This window comes from Callionymus lyra, chromosome 2 (assembly GCF_982586985.1).
Source record: "Callionymus lyra chromosome 2, fCalLyr1.hap1.1, whole genome shotgun sequence".
Taxonomy (NCBI): Eukaryota; Metazoa; Chordata; class Actinopteri; order Syngnathiformes; family Callionymidae; genus Callionymus; species Callionymus lyra.
This window is the reverse complement of record NC_141819.1, coordinates 37,261,675-37,278,564: the sequence shown is the minus strand read 5'-3', so window position 1 is coordinate 37,278,564 and position 16,890 is coordinate 37,261,675. Positions and strand designations below refer to the sequence as shown.

Here is a 16,890-nt window from a genome sequence, read left to right as displayed (position 1 = left end):
TTATTCTGGCATTTTCGATCCCGAGCAATCATCTTAAAATACGTAAGATGCATCCAGACTTTTATAAAAGATGCCAGATCCCAAACCTTCTAATGCATTTATCTCAAACGCCATATATGCCAAGACCAAGGTATAAAGGCCAAATCTCTCTAATTATTCAACAGGCCAGTTTCAGAGAGGAGACAACGTTTGTCATGTCATGAGGCGGGAATCTGTTTGCGGTAAATCCGTTAAGGCATGTGCAAGTCATGTCACTATGCAAACTGTTAGCAAACATGAGACAGTATTTCGGGACAAGTCACGTACAAAGAGTCAAATAATACGACCCCACTCCCTGACCGACGTTCTGACTCCAGCTCCAGGTCCTAAATCTTGACACGTGATCGTGACAGGTGAAAGCATATAGATGTCTGTCCTTGTCACATAAAGTGACACACAGTGGCGGTAGAATCTGACGACTATATTCACATTCCAGCGACGGATCGTCAGACAGCTTCCACTGCAGATTAGGCGGAGGTCGCGACTCTGTCCATCTGCCAGGAGGTGATCAGGTTCTAGTGAAAGATGAGCACAGACACTGCATACCCGGGCCATGTAGAGCTGTCAGGTGAGAATGGATGGAGCTGCACTCTAGGTGGTAACATGCTTGTGCACATTCCCCGCACGTCTGCTTACAGCAGGGGTAACCGGAGCTACAGGAGACCCTCGCCCCAAAAATGGACCAACCATGCATCTTCACATCAGCAGGGCTCCGGCCCGAGCGAGTGAATCATCTGTTAAATAACATCTAACAAAAGTAGAGGAGGAGGAAACAGATTTGGTTCAAGTCAGTTTTATTGGAAGAAAATAATAACAACGATGCTTAGAGGTTCATGAAGTCCTGGTGAACTATTCTAATAAATAAACAGAGTGTAACAGCTTTTGCTACATGTTTTGATACAAAAACATGAAACTTTTTTTTATACCTTTTCTAATATTTTTCTTTTTTATCTTTAATTTTTGCAACTTTGCATTCAATTAATTAGATTTTCCTCAGCATTTGTATTGATGTCAAATATCTTCTCAATAGACTTGGTTTGTGATAATTAAACAGAAATAGCAACAATAAAAATAGTAAATTAAATCCTTTCCTTACACATGATGAAAAATAAAAACAATTTAAAGTAAGAGTTTTGTCATTTTCTGCCTCACAATCATCTTGAATCTGCTCTTTTGAAAGAGAAGAGATCCAGATTCATCTCTGTGCTCATTACTTTTTCACCATCTGTTGGTTCAGATTTTATTGGCAAGTCTTAAAATTCGTCATTATACGCGCTTGAGTGAATATGTTGCAACTTGAGTCGTTGGGTCCCGGTGTTGTCCATTGTCCTGACCCGGTGAGGGTCCCGTCACGCTCCCCGCTCGCACCCCAGCGTCCCTCCTGCTCCTCCAGCCTCCTCCCTTCTGTGGTCTTATAAGGTTACACTGAAGAGCCGTCGAGCCTCGCAGAGCTGTGTGTGCGTTCATTAGTCGCTCCTTGTTCTCTGGTGCGTGACTTTCAGGTGAACATTCTGTTCCTGCATTTTACTGCATGAAAGAGTCCAGTCGGGCCAAGAAGCACAAAAGTCATTTACCTGAAGGAACGGTTGTTAAACTCCAACAGTCAAACTATGATTTCCATTCCCGTAATCGTTTGTTTAGCGAATTACTAAATGTGTTTATAACCCTGAGGCTGTGAACCCACAACATCGTGTTAAATTGACCACAATAGCCTAAAAGTGGCGTATTTTTCAGACCATAAGGCGCATTTTGTTTAACTGAGCGACTGATTTCCACAGTGCGGCTTTTATTATTATTTTATTTTATTAAGTATTACTACCTTGCGATGCTGTGTAGCCTAGCAGAGTAATACTATAGAGCCTTGCAGAGAAAAACTGCAACGCCTCGGGGAGAAATACTACAGAGCCTCGTGAAGTAATACTACACAGCCTCGTAGAGTAATAATACAGAACCTCCTAGAGTTATACTACAGAGCCTCGTGGAGTAATACTACACAGCGTCTGGGAGAAAAACTACAGAGCCTCGGGGAGAAATACTACAGAGCCTCGTGAAGTAATACTACACAGCCTCGTAGAGTAATAATACAGAACCTCCTAGAGTTATACTACAGAGCCTCGTGGAGTAATACTACACAGCGTCTGGGAGAAAAACTACAGAGCCTCGGGGAGAAATACTACAGAGCCTCGTGAAGTAATACTACACAGCGTTTGGGAGAAAAACTCATAAGGTAATACATTGGAGCGTCGCAAATTGATAATACAAAGCCTCATAGAGTAATACAACAGAATTCTGTGGAATAATACTACAGAGTCCGTAGAGTAATACTAAAAAGGGGTGCGGCTTCATTGCTTGCCGAAATTGTACTTAAAATGATGACCAATTTTTGAGCACTGTACTTCTAACAAAACAGTTCAGGGTTTTAAATACAACCAAAATGAATACTTACTGCGCACAGAGTTACAAGACACACCGTTGATTTTTTTAATTATTTTTTAGAAAGTTAAATGTTTTTTAGCGAAATTTCATTGGGGTGAGATACTACCAGTGATACAGAGTCACCTCTCGTGGTTCTGGGTTGCAGGAAGAAATCAGAGTATCTAGAATCTATGCAAATGGTTAAACTTCACTACAGTATGAGTGTCTCCAGTTTCCCTCTAGTGTTTCCTTGTGAGTCACATCACACACTCTCATAAAGTTATTTTTTCTTTCCAGGACGCCCTACGTGGGGAGTCTCTGCCTCTTAAATCTAACACACTTGACCGTCCGACTGTCCGGTCCAACACAAGCCTGCTCTCTGGGCAAGAACCCAGTTCTTGAAAATCTCACTTCACAACTCTTCCAGGGCTCATCTCAAAGCTTCTCTGAGTGTCTGCACCCTCACTTTTTCCACCTCTTCTTTCTTCCATTTATCTTTAGCGCGTCTGGAATCCTGTCCTCCCTTTTCCTTTCTTTTCTCAGCTGAAAGGATCTTTATTCTCTCAAATCTTGCTTCTTTGGCCAAGTTTGTAATTTTCCAATCTGAGCCTAATTGTGCTTATACTAGATTACGGCAGGTCAGGTCTGCGTTCAATCTCACCGTCGGTGTCCGAGCCTATGGGCGGACTTGAACTGTGCTTAACATGAAATATTTGGGCGAGAGATTCTCAATTTGTGATCTCAATAAGACTCTCCCACGTCTTCCCCTTTGAAACAGATCTTTACCAGATACTTGTTTCAAGGTTATCTTTAGCGCCAGCTAGCAGAGATTCCCATGTGAAGCATAAAGTGCCTTAAAGTTTGGTTAAGACTTTATTGGTCTATACCAGGGGTCACCATTGTTGTTGGCATATTGGCGCCCGCACACCAACTACAAATATACCAGGTGTCTTTCAAATGTTGGAACTGATAAATATAAATGAACGTTGAAATTTCTTCTATAATTATTAATACTAAAATTCTTAGTCTTAGTAATATTTTTAAAGGAAGTTTGTATCAAACAGGTTCTGGTGTTTTTAATCAATCAATGTCTTGAGTGGCTCTTGAGTTTGACATGTTTCGTTGAGCTGGACTAACTTGAACAGCTGTTGGTAAGAAGCATGAAAAAACCCTGTGGGCAATCTGTTAGTATATTGTCCCATAATTGAGTTTAGGGGGCCAAGGTTTCAAACCACTAAAGCCTCCGGTCTTTAGTTCTGTCTAACCCGTTAACTGGGGTGAGCAATGACATTTTCTATGGGACCATATCATAAACTGTGACTGTTATGAGGGGCCACCAAGCCAAGGAGGAGGAAGGGAAAGAAAAGTGGACTCAATATGGTGCGGAAACGTGTAGCATGGACAGAATACATGTACAATTTTTGTACAAAGTGGAACTCTTTTTAATCAAATATAACCCTAACCCTCATCGCAAAAAATCAAAACAAATAAATATGATTTCATTTTTATATACTGTATATATATATATTCTTTACTCCCTTTGGCAGGCACTGATCCCACAATAGTAGTTTTTGATTGCTGTTTCTGGTCTGTAGCCATGCGCTCAGCTATCAACTTGAAGCATGCTGACAACCTATTTAAATATTTGCCTTTAGAAAACATAAGTTAGCAAGATATCAATTGATGGACAAAGTTTAAACGGCGACTCATCAAGGTCAGTTTGTGTAAATGTGTGCTACTCGAGAAAGGTAACCTGCGATACAGCTTCAATGACTGTAGTGAGTTACTAGTGCCTCCAACTGATCCCCTCGGGTCAGGTCAGTTTTCCTGTTAATAGCGTTGGAATTGTGTCTTTAGTAACAGAGCGGTGGGAGCGCGGGGGGTGGGGGGAGGCTACGTTCCCCCTCAGCGCAGCAACCATCCGACTCCAAACACTGAACCTAAGACCATAACAACATATACATTACCATGAAAGAAAGTTAGCTTTTCTGGTTCCTGCTCCTCATCAGCACATGACAGTCCAGTTTGCATTCCAAGGTTCCGCTCTAGTTCCCATGTGCTCCTGTCACAGTCAAATCACAGCCGACACTCGCAGATTTACGAGGTTAATCTGATGTCTCTGTACGATCTTTATCATCATGGGCCAAATGCAGCTGGAACCGGATCAGACGTTGATCTCATGGAATATTACGGACGTCTGGAGCTCTTAACGGGACGTTTTTTCGTAAACTATTTACAACATAGTTTGGCTGCAAATGAAAAGAAATCTCGATAATTGTCACCGGTCCAGGTTTTTAAAGACCGTTCACGATCAAACTTAGTCTGTGCTGCGAGTCACATCTGTGGAAATATTGTTTTATAATTCAAGTGCTGCAGGATCCAGGTTAAATAATGAAATGGCTCAACGGGACAATAAATTCAGGCTTAAGATAATCATCCTCGTGAAAAGGACTTCGGAGAGCCGGTTTAAGTTCCACCTGATTCTGGGAACCGCGGTGAAAGTGAAAGGTAGACGACTTGTCTTCAGGGCTGGACCATAATTGCATTTATTTTAAGACGAAGGGAAGTCAAATGAGTCCATGAGAACTCAATAAAGTTATTTTGTGACTTGTTGAAGCTTTTTAGTGGCTGTCATCGGACGAAGCAACAGGGAGGAAGTTGTTAAACTGCCCAGATTCTACATTTGATCACCAACCGGTTCTAGACGACTGACAGTTCTCCAGCGTTTATATAACTATTCTTCAAGAGTAACGAAAATAAAGCAATTATCTACTATATTGCAGCATTAAAGTATTTTGCTGGATGACTTAACATCCCATTAATTAAATTATGTATCTGTGTAGTATCAGTAAAGCTGTAGATCCCTGGCCAAAACCAAAAACCAGACTCCTACAAACCGTGTCTGTGTGGAGTTTGTATCTTCTACCAGTGTTTGCATGCCTTTACTTTGTGTACAACCAGAGGTTGATGGTGAACTCGGGTATATTGTTGGTATGAGTGTGTGTGAATGGTTGTGTGTCTTTATGTGTCCTGCAACAGATTGGCATCGTGTCCAGGATGTCCACCGCCTACCGCCTGAAGAAACTGGGATAGGCTCCAGCCCCCCCCGCAAACCCTATAATGAAATAAGTGGCAGAAAATGTATGAAAGGATAAATGCACTAAACCTTTGTTTTTTTGGCTTCTCTGTTATACGTTTCTCAACTTGTGATCCTGAAAAAGCGTATTTCTTTATAGTTTATTTAATTTTTGATGCTTACTTTTCTAACTAAGCTATCCAATAATCTCATTTTGATGTCGCCAAATGATGAAAAGGAGTTTTTCAGTGAAGTTCAATATGATGTTATATCAAAAGATTAATATGTTTGAAAAAATATAGTTATTTTATTTTAACAGATGCAAGTCTCAAGCGTTTCATGCAACCTTTAGTTAACACATTAAAAAGAAACAGAATTACAAGATGCACCAGAACCATCATTGTCCATTTCAGGGCGTGGCTGCCCAGTGTTTTCAACCTCAAACAAGACCAATTCAACTTTTTTTTTTTTGAAGATTTTACAAAACAGCTAGTTAAAGTTAGAGCGGAAAAATAGCTTGAAAAGATCTAAACAAATAAAGAACCATTTAATTGCAACCAAATACGATCATAATCGGTTTCTTTTTCAAACCCCTCCAACTATTCCGTTGACCTCTGAGCAACTGTGTTGTCCTTGTTCAGCTTCTCTCTCAATCTCTAGTCTCGTAAATGGGTCGCTCGGCTGTTGCGAGCCTGTTAGCAGACCCGACAGGTGCTGAGGCCCCGAAGCGCTTCCCATTAACACACAACAAGCGCCACCGCACACTCGTTACCATCCCGACACAAGCGCGTGTGAAACTACGAATTATCACCCAATTAGCAGCGTCGGCTCCTGTTTCCACTTTGGTGCTGGTCTGCCACGAGTCTGAGCCGGAGAGACGAACCCGGGTACGTTCCGGGAGTTTAGCTTCACCATCATGTCTGCAAATACACTCGAACAAAAGACCTTCCATGAATTCATGCAAAGGATCTTTGACTCTGCAGGTGCAGGACCTGGACGATCTTCTTAGACTTTCTCATGCGGCTGGATCACCTTGAGGCTGTTGCGCCCACACAGGCGATCCAGTTGTGTCTGGTGTAATGAACAGCTGAGGGCTGTTCTGTCGTCAGCTGCTTATAACTGATGATTATTTGGAGAGTAACGTGTTGAGAGGCTCCTTGTTGGACGTTTGATCCACTTCAGCAAACTTCACTGTCGGTGGGTCCACAGGGGAATGATCTTTACTGCGTAATAGATAGATAAGTATTTGTTGTCAATATCACAGTAAGGCGGTTCATAGCTGGGTTTGGTAACATATTTTAATAAACTATTGCTATGTAACTGTATTAATCCATTTTGAGCAGCGATGGTTCCGTTATAAAAATTGTGGATTGTGGATTGTTTTTTATGACGATTCAGGATTAGATAGAAATGGATTCAGAAGTGATTCAATATTTGTTAGTTTTTTTGTTGTCGTTCCATCTGGACTAATACAGGTTTTGAAGGGTGTCTTGTATGGCTTCTTGTTGCTGGTTTTGTTCAAAACTAGCAGAAGAGGCAAAACTTAATTTCACAAAACACAACTTGAGATAAATTCCCTTAAATAAAACAAAGTTTTCTTGACAAAAAGGTTTGGTTTATAGTCGGATTGTAAGTACTTTGAAATTGAGGCAATTTGCCACTGACCCTTAAACCTGGTGGTGTTATGGTTAAGGTGCTAGGCTTTCACACAAGCAGCACAAAATCAATTCAGAGCAAGAAAATATAGAAGTAACATCAATTTTGAATTATGGATTTATCCATAATATGCTAGGTTTTTATTTAGCTTTCAGAAATTAGCTAGTCAATAGATGCCATGCCATGTCTCAGTGCTTATCATAGCTTCAATACGCCTTCACTGATATATTTAGTAGCTAGCAATGTATTTAATTGATTTCTGTTATGCATTAAAAACGTTTGTATATGCTAGTAATACCTATGGGAATGGGAAACAATGTTCTCAAACAGTTCAAAGCAGAAAGATGCAAAGCATTAACACTTTTAGAATCTTAGCTGATGTTCAGAAACACTGGTTGGTTCTAAGGCTTCTTAGCAAAAAGGTTGTGGGTTTGAATCTTGTGATTACCTGTCCAAGGTGTCCCCACATTTCACCTTGGTTGGCCTGAAGAGCATTGAACACTCGAACACTTCATATCTATGAGGAACTAGTAAATACTGTATATGTTGTAATTATGTTACATTTCACTTCTAACTTCCCAATCTGAACGGTGGAATCTTTCTTTCACTCTTAACCACTCTGCAGTTTGTCAGAACTGTTTGCTGACGTACCTCCTTCTCTGTTTACAGAATTTCTCCAAGACCCCAGCGTGCTCGCGGCCACGTCATGGAACGGCACCGGCGCTGGTAAATATCTGCATCTCCCTCTTCAAATAAACCGCTGAAAGCACAAAACATAAACAACACAGTTCTGTTTTAACACAAGACCTTAACCATGTGTGGAAATGGATCCCCGTGTGCGTTTGATATCACAAATCCGCCATTAACGGTCGTCCATTGTCCTGGCTCAGACTCCTGTGGAAGATAATCAGCGGAACAAATTACACGTTGATCCACTCGACATATGGAAGTGCAGACAGAGATGCACCGCAATTTTCGCTGACCTACTTTGTGTGTTTTGTGAAGAAATGCTCCTTTTTGTATTCTTTCTATTCCGTTCTGACTTTTACGAAGAATAACTGTGATCAGTGCGAATTTAATTTAACATTAAAGTCGTACATGGAGCAGGAGGAAAACTATTTTTTGCTGACTTGGATACAAATAGAAAGTCCTTCTTACTTTAACACCTCCAGAGACTCACTGTGTACCTTTTTAGTATTTAGTTTTCATTTTAAAAGATTGGAGCAGCAACAGCAAAACAATGACTCAATTGTTCTTATTGGGAACTCAGCAAATTTAACCAAAAACGGCTGGTGGAGAACAAAAACCCTTCCACTGTCGACCCATTCAGTGTCATTCAGTGACCACTAGAGGGCTTTTCAAAAGAATACAATTGCTAAAAGAAGTTAACCTAACAATAAGTTGTTAAAAAAAAGCTTACGTAAGATGTAAAAAAGGAACTGACAAAATATAAATTGTTTTTTCCAAGAGAAAACCAAAGCTCTCGGCTCACGCCAAACGCAAAGTTGGCTTTATAGTCTTTTAATTCTTGGATGCTAAATTTAACATAATGATATACGTTTGTCACGTCATATCAACATCCACCTGGTTTCCATCGTATTACCTTATTTTGTTTGTTTGTTTTGTTTTTGGAGGTTTCCTTGTAATTCCACAATTTCTCCTTAGCTAATCTACTAGCATCCCTGTATATCAATGAGACAGCAGTTACTGGGGTCTTTCAACTTTCACTTCCTTTCATTTTGTATTCAGTCCTGCAGATGTAAACCCAGATTAAAATCTACTCAAAGGGAAACATTCAAAATTCTGCTCCACCAGTAAAATTCATTTTTAGGTTATTTACTCAAAGGAGTCGTATTTATCCCTGATCTCTCTCTCCTCTGGGCTCCAAGAGCTCATATCCCCCCGCCCCCCCAAGATTGTCAGATCTGGAATCACTTCAACGAGACACTTTGCTGAACTAAACTTCATCTTGGCTCTTTTGCTTTGTTTGCTTTGTTTAATTCATGTCTTGCTGTGGCCAATTTGCCCACAAGGTCCGTCGCGAAACAGATTTTGGAAAAAGAAAACGAGACTGCGATCCAAAGTCAACCGAGGGACACAATGTTGGGGAGGGATATGTGGGAAATGATAGCGAGCTAGCTTGTGGTCTTGTAGCAATGGTTGTATTTTAGTTTAAAGTTGTAAGCATTGGGTCTATCGGATAAGAATCTATACGGGTAGGCTTTCAGTGAAATCTACTTTCAGGGTACTTTAGAGCAGCTGTTAATAGTCTTTGAGAGCCTGGACCGAAGACTGCGTTTGTAGTTTTGATGATCCATCAAACAAAGGGGGGCAGTTGGGATTCTTTGTCTCTTGAACAGTAGGTCGAGCCCATTCTAAATCTGGACATCTAGTGACAGGCTGTAGAATTGCAGTTTGGAGTCTTTAGAAAGCTTCAGCTGCTTTTGGACTTCCTATCCTGGTCGGCCTCTTCCCTGCATGTACAGCATCATTCCATACACTTAGAACCTACTGGTTCATCACTTTCACTACCTCTTTAGAAAACAACTGACCAAGTCGGCTATAGTTGCGCCACAATAGACGCGTGGTTATAATGTTATGACTGATTTGATTTCATTTGTCCTTCCCTCGCTCACCCCCTTCCTACGTATAGTGCTCGGTTTGACCCGACTTCAGTAAACTCACCTCCCAGTGTGCCGTGTTGTGGGCCAGACTCGCCGTACACCCGCTCAGGTTTCCTGGCCCGAGTCAGCAAATCAAAGCTTCAGTTATTGAATGATGGTTCACATGTGGAAAACAACACGGCTGGTTAAGCGAAACTGTATCATTGTGCCGCCGACATGAACACTTTGTGTACAGTGTGGTCGTGTGGGTGCGTGCGTGTTTGTGCGCCTCCGTGTCAGTGTTTATACGAAACCCCGAAATATGCTGGCCGATGACAGGGTGCCGTTTAGTCACTTGCCACATTAAAGCGACGGTCCGCGGCTAGGTTTAAGTTTCACAGTGATCCCGGTGCCAAATACCACAACACTCACCACGAGACAATTACACACAGGGCAGCCTTGTAACACAGACACCGGAATGAACGTCCCTTTATCCCCCCCATGCCTCTTTATCCCTTCTTGTTGTGTCTGTCCTTCAGTCTGCGCTGATCTGTTTCCAGTTACAGTCGCAGCTATTAGATCCCAATTAATGAGAAGAGATGAGTGATAAAGAGAGACTGTGTGAGCTCATTGCATCATTTAAGTCTTTATCTAAGTGCTGCCCGGATAATATATCATTCAACTGTCACATTACACTTTTGTGCCTTTCATGAGTCGAGTTAGAATTTTCGTCACAGCACTTCTAGAAGTCTTTGCTTTGAGTCCAGAAGGCTGTTAAACAAGCTCATCCACTGTGCAGACATATCCCCACCATTAGATTACATAAAATAAAATCCTTTTCCATCATTTATCATTTCGTTAGTTCATATTTTACCTAATTACATTAACAATGCCATTGTTATGCAGATGACACTCGCCTTAACTTTTCCAATGACCCCACTACTGCTTGACCCCCTGCCTGCCCTACAGTCTCCAATGAATAAATCCCTGGCTATCTTACAACTGCTTAAGTAAACAGGGGGAAAAAAAGTTCTTCTCATTAACATCAAATCTACTTTGCCAAGACAGAGCAGAAAGAACTGGCAACAACTCAAGAGTATGGTTTTAATGGAAAAATGCGTCGAAAGGTTTAAGCAAAACATTTGTGACAGTCCAGCCAATAGGACAAGATCTCAACTATATAAAAATTTTACCAATAGGCGCTTTCTCCATCATAAGTCCATGCCCATCAAGTAAATGTTATCTTTGCTGTTGGTCTTCATGCTGTTTTATTTTGTAAATTCATCAGCTGGCTTTACTTTGATCAGTCATGTCCTGCCTAAAGAATCCTACCAACATCAGTATCACTACATGATGCATATAACATAGAAATTAATTATATTTTAATTTGAAGTCGTGTAAAACAGGGAGCCCAGTTATCGTGTCAGTCGTCTCAGGGATTGGCATTAGTTTTATGGTTAGCTGCAGTTCTGGGTTGGACGTGAGACAACTGGAAAGTATTGAACAGGGATTGACTTAGGCAATAAGATCAAGTGCGACAGAGAATAAGTTGGAGAACTAAAAATGAGACGGAGCTGACCTGGAGTGTGAGATTTAATTTGAGTTATGCACAATCCAGCTCCAATAAATAAATAAATAAATTATTGGTCAGATATACACTTTCTATAACCTCCAGACTAGACACAAACCATGAGAGAACCAAGTCTATAGCATGTCCCGTGGGTGCGGCCAAGTACGGAATGCTTCGGAAGTAGAAGAATATCATCCCCTGAATTGTTCTCATCTCAGCACTACTCAGGAACCACTAAATGGTCCATCTTCCATTTGACATTATAGAAAAATACCGTTGACATATCCAAGTGTCCCGCTCATATCTGTCAGCAGATGGAGAGGAGGATGGCGTCACGTTGGACAGAAGGACCGAAGCCAAACATCAACTCTCAGCGGCGAAGCTTAACAACACAGCTCTATTTCTGACATCGTTCTGTCAGAGTTCCCCTCTGAGGCCGAGTCAATGTAAACCTAACACAATCCAAGAGTGGTGGTGAGATCTGTCATCGGTTCTCTAGAAAGTGGAGGTTTCGGGTACGAGTGAAACTGAATCTCAGGGCAATGTTTTTTGGCCTCTCACACTGAATATTTTGTCTGGACCAGCAGACCAGCGTTCGTCAGGACATGTTTCTTAGTTTATGATGGTATCAGGGTTTGAACCCGGCTCATATTTACCCTCAGAATCTACACCATGTTTGTATAGTAAAACTAAAATTCGATGTTAATAATCAATCAATATTTTCTTCAAAAAGTTAGATTTAGGGTGTGTGTTTTTGTGCTTCTGTGTTGGTTTGAGAAAATAAATCATCTTAATAGAAAAAGCAGAGTTTTTTGGGGGGTAACGCTGGATTTATTACATGTGTTGTCCGCTTAGAGGTATTGATTTATGTTTGTAGTCGTTTATGACACAATTTACTGCAAGATTTTCTTGTGCATTTGATTATGGAGAAGGAAAAAAGCCAGATAACTTTTGTTTCTCTTCCATAAACACACACAAAAAAGGCCAAGACCAATATTCCCACTTCCTTCTCACATATATCATGTGACTGAGTAACAAGGATGTTGGAGTGAGAGCACGTTTTTTTATTCCGAGCGGTGAAACGCAAGATGAGAGTTGCGGGCAGGCGGGTCACGGCAGTGTAACGGTTCGAGGCAAATCAACACAAAAGTCAACGATATCAGAGACTTTATAGTCCAATTAGTCTTTCATGACCGCCGAGTGTTGCACAGGTGGTGGACAGATGTTACGCTAGTATCAAATCAGGAAGGAAATGAGTCAACAGATGTGGATTTGTATATTCTGGAGCCAGGGATTGACAGGATTCTGGGCCCTTTGAGAAAAAGATTCTGGGTTTATCCCAATCTCTGATTATTTTGTCTGAATAGAACTGGCATATGAACACATTAAAATAAATGTCAAGCAGCACAAAAATAGTAGTCCAGACCTGCACTTAAACCAAGTAGGCTAAGTTTAGCTTCTTAAGAACCTCCAAGCTGCCCGAATGTTTCCTTAACTCATATCAGACTGAGTTGCATATGTGAACTGTTGTTGTTGATCCCTTGAGCCCATTCAATGGAACCGTAACGGTGGCCCTACTGAGATGGTGTCTACCTGTGTATGGGGTCTACAACGAAAACAAGACCCTTATTCAGCCCCCAAAGTGCTTTACACTAGGTCATCTAGTCAGTTAAAATGATGGGAGTAGGCTGCTACGCAGCGTGTCAGCTCACCTAAATAAACAATCTGAGTAAAGTGTTGTGCTCAGGATCAGGGCGACACGGTCTTATCCAGAGCTGATTTGAACCAAACTTCTTAGGTATGAGTGAACCATGAATACACAGAGACTACGCTGTCCCTTAGTCATAAGCAAGGTAGCAATACAACGTAACTTTTCAGCATCATACAAAAAGTAATCAACGCTAGCTTTTTCTTAAGGATAAGATGTTGATAAGATGGAAAACTTCAACAAATCTGCATGAAGGAAAACAGACTATTGTCCAAGAAAAGAACACGAAACACATTCGTACTTTGGACCGATAAAAGCATTTAAAAAATCATGTGTTTAGATGATCATACCCATCTGACAGGAAAGAGTACTACCAGAACCAAGGAATGATACGATGACTTAGCTAGTTTATCCTGAAGAAAAAAAATGTGTGCTATCAGTAGTTTTACTGTCGTAGCCCATGTGTATGATTGAAAACATCGTTAATATAACAGCTGGTGAGTTCTACTACTTGAGTCATGATTATTTAAAATGATAACAGTCATTACAGCAAGTATGAAAATTGTAAATTTAGTGCTTTAAAACGTAGTTCGAGAACCAACCAGGCTGTTTTACAAGTCAGAAAAGCCTATTAGATAAGCTATATCTACAAAATCCTTCTGCGAGTTTTAGATTTTTTAAAGGGGTTTCCTTCATGTAGAGAGCAGAAGTAAGTGTTGATGGGTCTATTTCGACTTTAGTGTCCGTCCTCCTTCACACTCACCAAAGTATGTCCGACTAGTTTGCACTCTTCCTCGCCTGTTTGCATTGGCCAGCGGGCGCATTTCTGCATACTTAAGATTGGTTTTTGGGGTTGAGAGCACTTTCCAGAAGCTTTTTCATGACACTAACATCGATGTTTTCCTCGCGCATTAAACTCTTAGGTGGGCCGTCCAGTTTGTTTTCCCATCAATACGACGAGGAGGGAAAAAATGTGAGCCATGTTAAACAGTTTTTTTTACTCATCAGTGTTGCTGTCAAACCATGTTTGTTCCTCCAAATATGTCTATCAATGCCGCGATGTTTCTACCAGCAGCCTGTGGAACACACAAAACACTCGCTTTCGTCGCCATGACAGCGAACATAATAATCAAAGTGTGTGTTTGAAAGGTTGTTTAATGCTGCTCCGCTGAGTGTTCAGTGATTTACTCGTCAGATAACTCGTAATTCACTTTCTCCACTGTGGTTTAATCTCTAATCGCTCCTTCACCTCACTTCATTTCCTTGCCGTGTCCTCATTCGACCTTCTTCTCTCAGGGCCCTTGTTCATCCATCTGGACGCTGAGATGAACAACATCAGCACGTCGTTGGGCCTCACGGCCGAGCTGTACTGCCGCGTGTCTGGTAACCCCGTACCCGCGATCCGGTGGCTGAAGAACGACGCCCCTGTGGTGCAGGAGCCGCGCAGGATCTCCTACAGGTCCACACCGTACGGATCCCGACTACGCATCCGCAACCTGGACACCACAGATACCGGCTACTTCCAGTGTGTGGCCACCAATAGCAAGGGGACTGTGTCCACCACTGGGGTGCTGTACGTCAAATTTGGTGAGTAAAAATCTATTATGATTGTTTCGTTTTAAACTGACTAAGAAAAAAACTCCTGCTAATATTTTGACAAAGGTTTTCACTACATCTCTTACCCTGAGCGACAAGTCCGCCAAACTGCTTCGAAGCAATCTGTCAGAGATGGCAGTTGCAATCATTTCCATGCTTTTTTACGTCCACAGAATTGATTGACCGTAGTAAGAAAGGTTTTTAGGAATTAGCTTTAATAAAAGCAGCTTAATTTTGTGGTGTCTTGTTGTGTTGTATTCATTCTCTGGTTGAATAATGCCATTTAAAACCAAGACGCCAGGCATTATAAAGTCGAGACGAATAGTAAGTTAAAGATAAGTTGTCGATTAAATAAGCTTATGATTATATCTTGAATGTTTGCATCTATCCATGATGTTATCGATGATTTTTCTTTTGCTAAGATGGAACGGATTTGTTTGAAAAATATAAAGGAACAACATCATTATATTATAAATAAATTCTCTAAATTCACAGTGACACTACACATCAATCCACTTTGTTTGTGGTGTCCCGACCTTCACCCAGAGACAACACAAGGGATACCACAAACACATTTGTCTCGTGTCCAAGATAACACAAGGGTTAGAGACATGCTGAAACTTTTTTTAATTCACAGAATGTATTGACAATAGAAAGAAAGCTTTCCAGTTTTGAGGATGGACATTGGCAGCTTCATTTAACTTGTCCAGCTCGTAAGACCTCAATTGCCTTTTTAAATAAAGTTGTTTACTTCACAATCTCTGGTTGAATATAGTTTCAAACGGAGACCCCAGAAATCTGCTCATCGCCCCATATGGCGACTTTGAACATGCTGAGCTGTTAAAAATTACCTTTTACTGCAACATTTCAACAGGTTCCTGTCATAAATAATAGAAATAATAACAGTGAATTTATGTTTCAGATCCGCTTCCAACGCAAATGACTGGTCGACCAACGTAAGTTAATTTTCTTTTGTTTTTCTCCACAGTTATTTTCTTGAGGACCAAAAATATAAATGCAACAGCTGCACAGTAGAACTTCACTTTGGTATATCTTGATTTTAAGTTGCTTTTAAAAGTAGATATATTATTCCTCAATTAAATCTCTTTCATTTATTTTTTTACCATTGATCTCCACCCAAATTTGTTCTCAGTGACACAAGACCAAACGAGTTCCAGTTTTAAAAACCAAATGATTTCATAAACTGGAGAGTAACGAAGACCAAATGAAGAAGGAAATTCAAACCTGGCCTCGTTTCCCAGCTTTGTTTTGCCATCGCAACATTTTTATGGGTTAAACTCCCCGAACTCTCTGCGTTCCTTTCGATTCTGGCCCGGATCAAACGACTGCATCGTTTTCCCCCGATGACATTATGGCGAGGCCCGGTGCCACGATGCACGCGGACAAATCAAAACTGGCTGGCACCGAGAGCATCGCAAACACTCAGTAAATTCACTTGCACGCAGATGAATGCGAGCACAACAAGGTTTAACGAGGCGGGCGAGTTTTTCTTTCAACATCTGTTTCTGCCATCCTGCTGCTCCACGCACTCACCTCAGTAGAGAGTCCAGAGTTTGTTTGTCTCCCGCAGTCTAAAACCATCCGGAGGTTAATTGATGGCTCGGTTGTAGTGTGTGTGTTTGTGTGTGGTTGTCCGTCCATGTGTGTCGTTTAACTCCTTTCGCACAAAATTATATAGTTTATCTGTAGAAAAAGAAAGTTAAACATGAGTAATTTTGTCTTATTTTAGGAAAAACATTGTTTCTTTCCCTTTATTTTCAAGCTAATATTCAGCTACATATTTAACCAGTAACCAGGTAAAGTAAGATATAACCAATTGTCAAGCTTCACCAGAATAGTGGTTAAGATAAATTTGAGTTATTTATTTAAATCCAAATCAAATGTATATAGAATTAAAATACCTAAGTTAGATTATCCATTTTATTAACATTTAGCCATTGTTAAGATGATTGATTATGCTTTAGTTATTAAATCTTATTTCTAGACTACAACCAGGTTTTATGATTAGTTGTTGTGTAAAAAAAGGCTTTTGTTTATATCTTCATTTTTGCATTCATCAATAATGTTAATGATAATTTTTCTTTCGTCAAGATGGAAAAAACAGCAACAGCAACACAATTTATTTAGAAATACAATTACTCAGATCTGAAATTCATAACAAAACACAAAAAATCACAAAATATCGATCAAAGTTCTATAACAAACA

At 40.6% G+C, this 16,890-nt stretch overlaps 1 protein-coding gene across 1 annotated transcript in view; it reads left to right on the top strand.

Annotated features, from left to right (window-relative positions):
- ror1 (receptor tyrosine kinase-like orphan receptor 1) overlaps positions 1-16,890 on the top strand; it is a 113,402-nt gene that overhangs the window by 77,008 nt on the left and 19,504 nt on the right. The window contains exons 2-4 of the mRNA XM_087784976.1: positions 7,856-7,912; positions 14,364-14,654; positions 15,586-15,619. Coding sequence (XP_087641102.1) covers positions 7,856-7,912; positions 14,364-14,654; positions 15,586-15,619 — 382 coding nt within the window. The remainder of the gene's footprint in view (positions 1-7,855; positions 7,913-14,363; positions 14,655-15,585; positions 15,620-16,890) is intronic.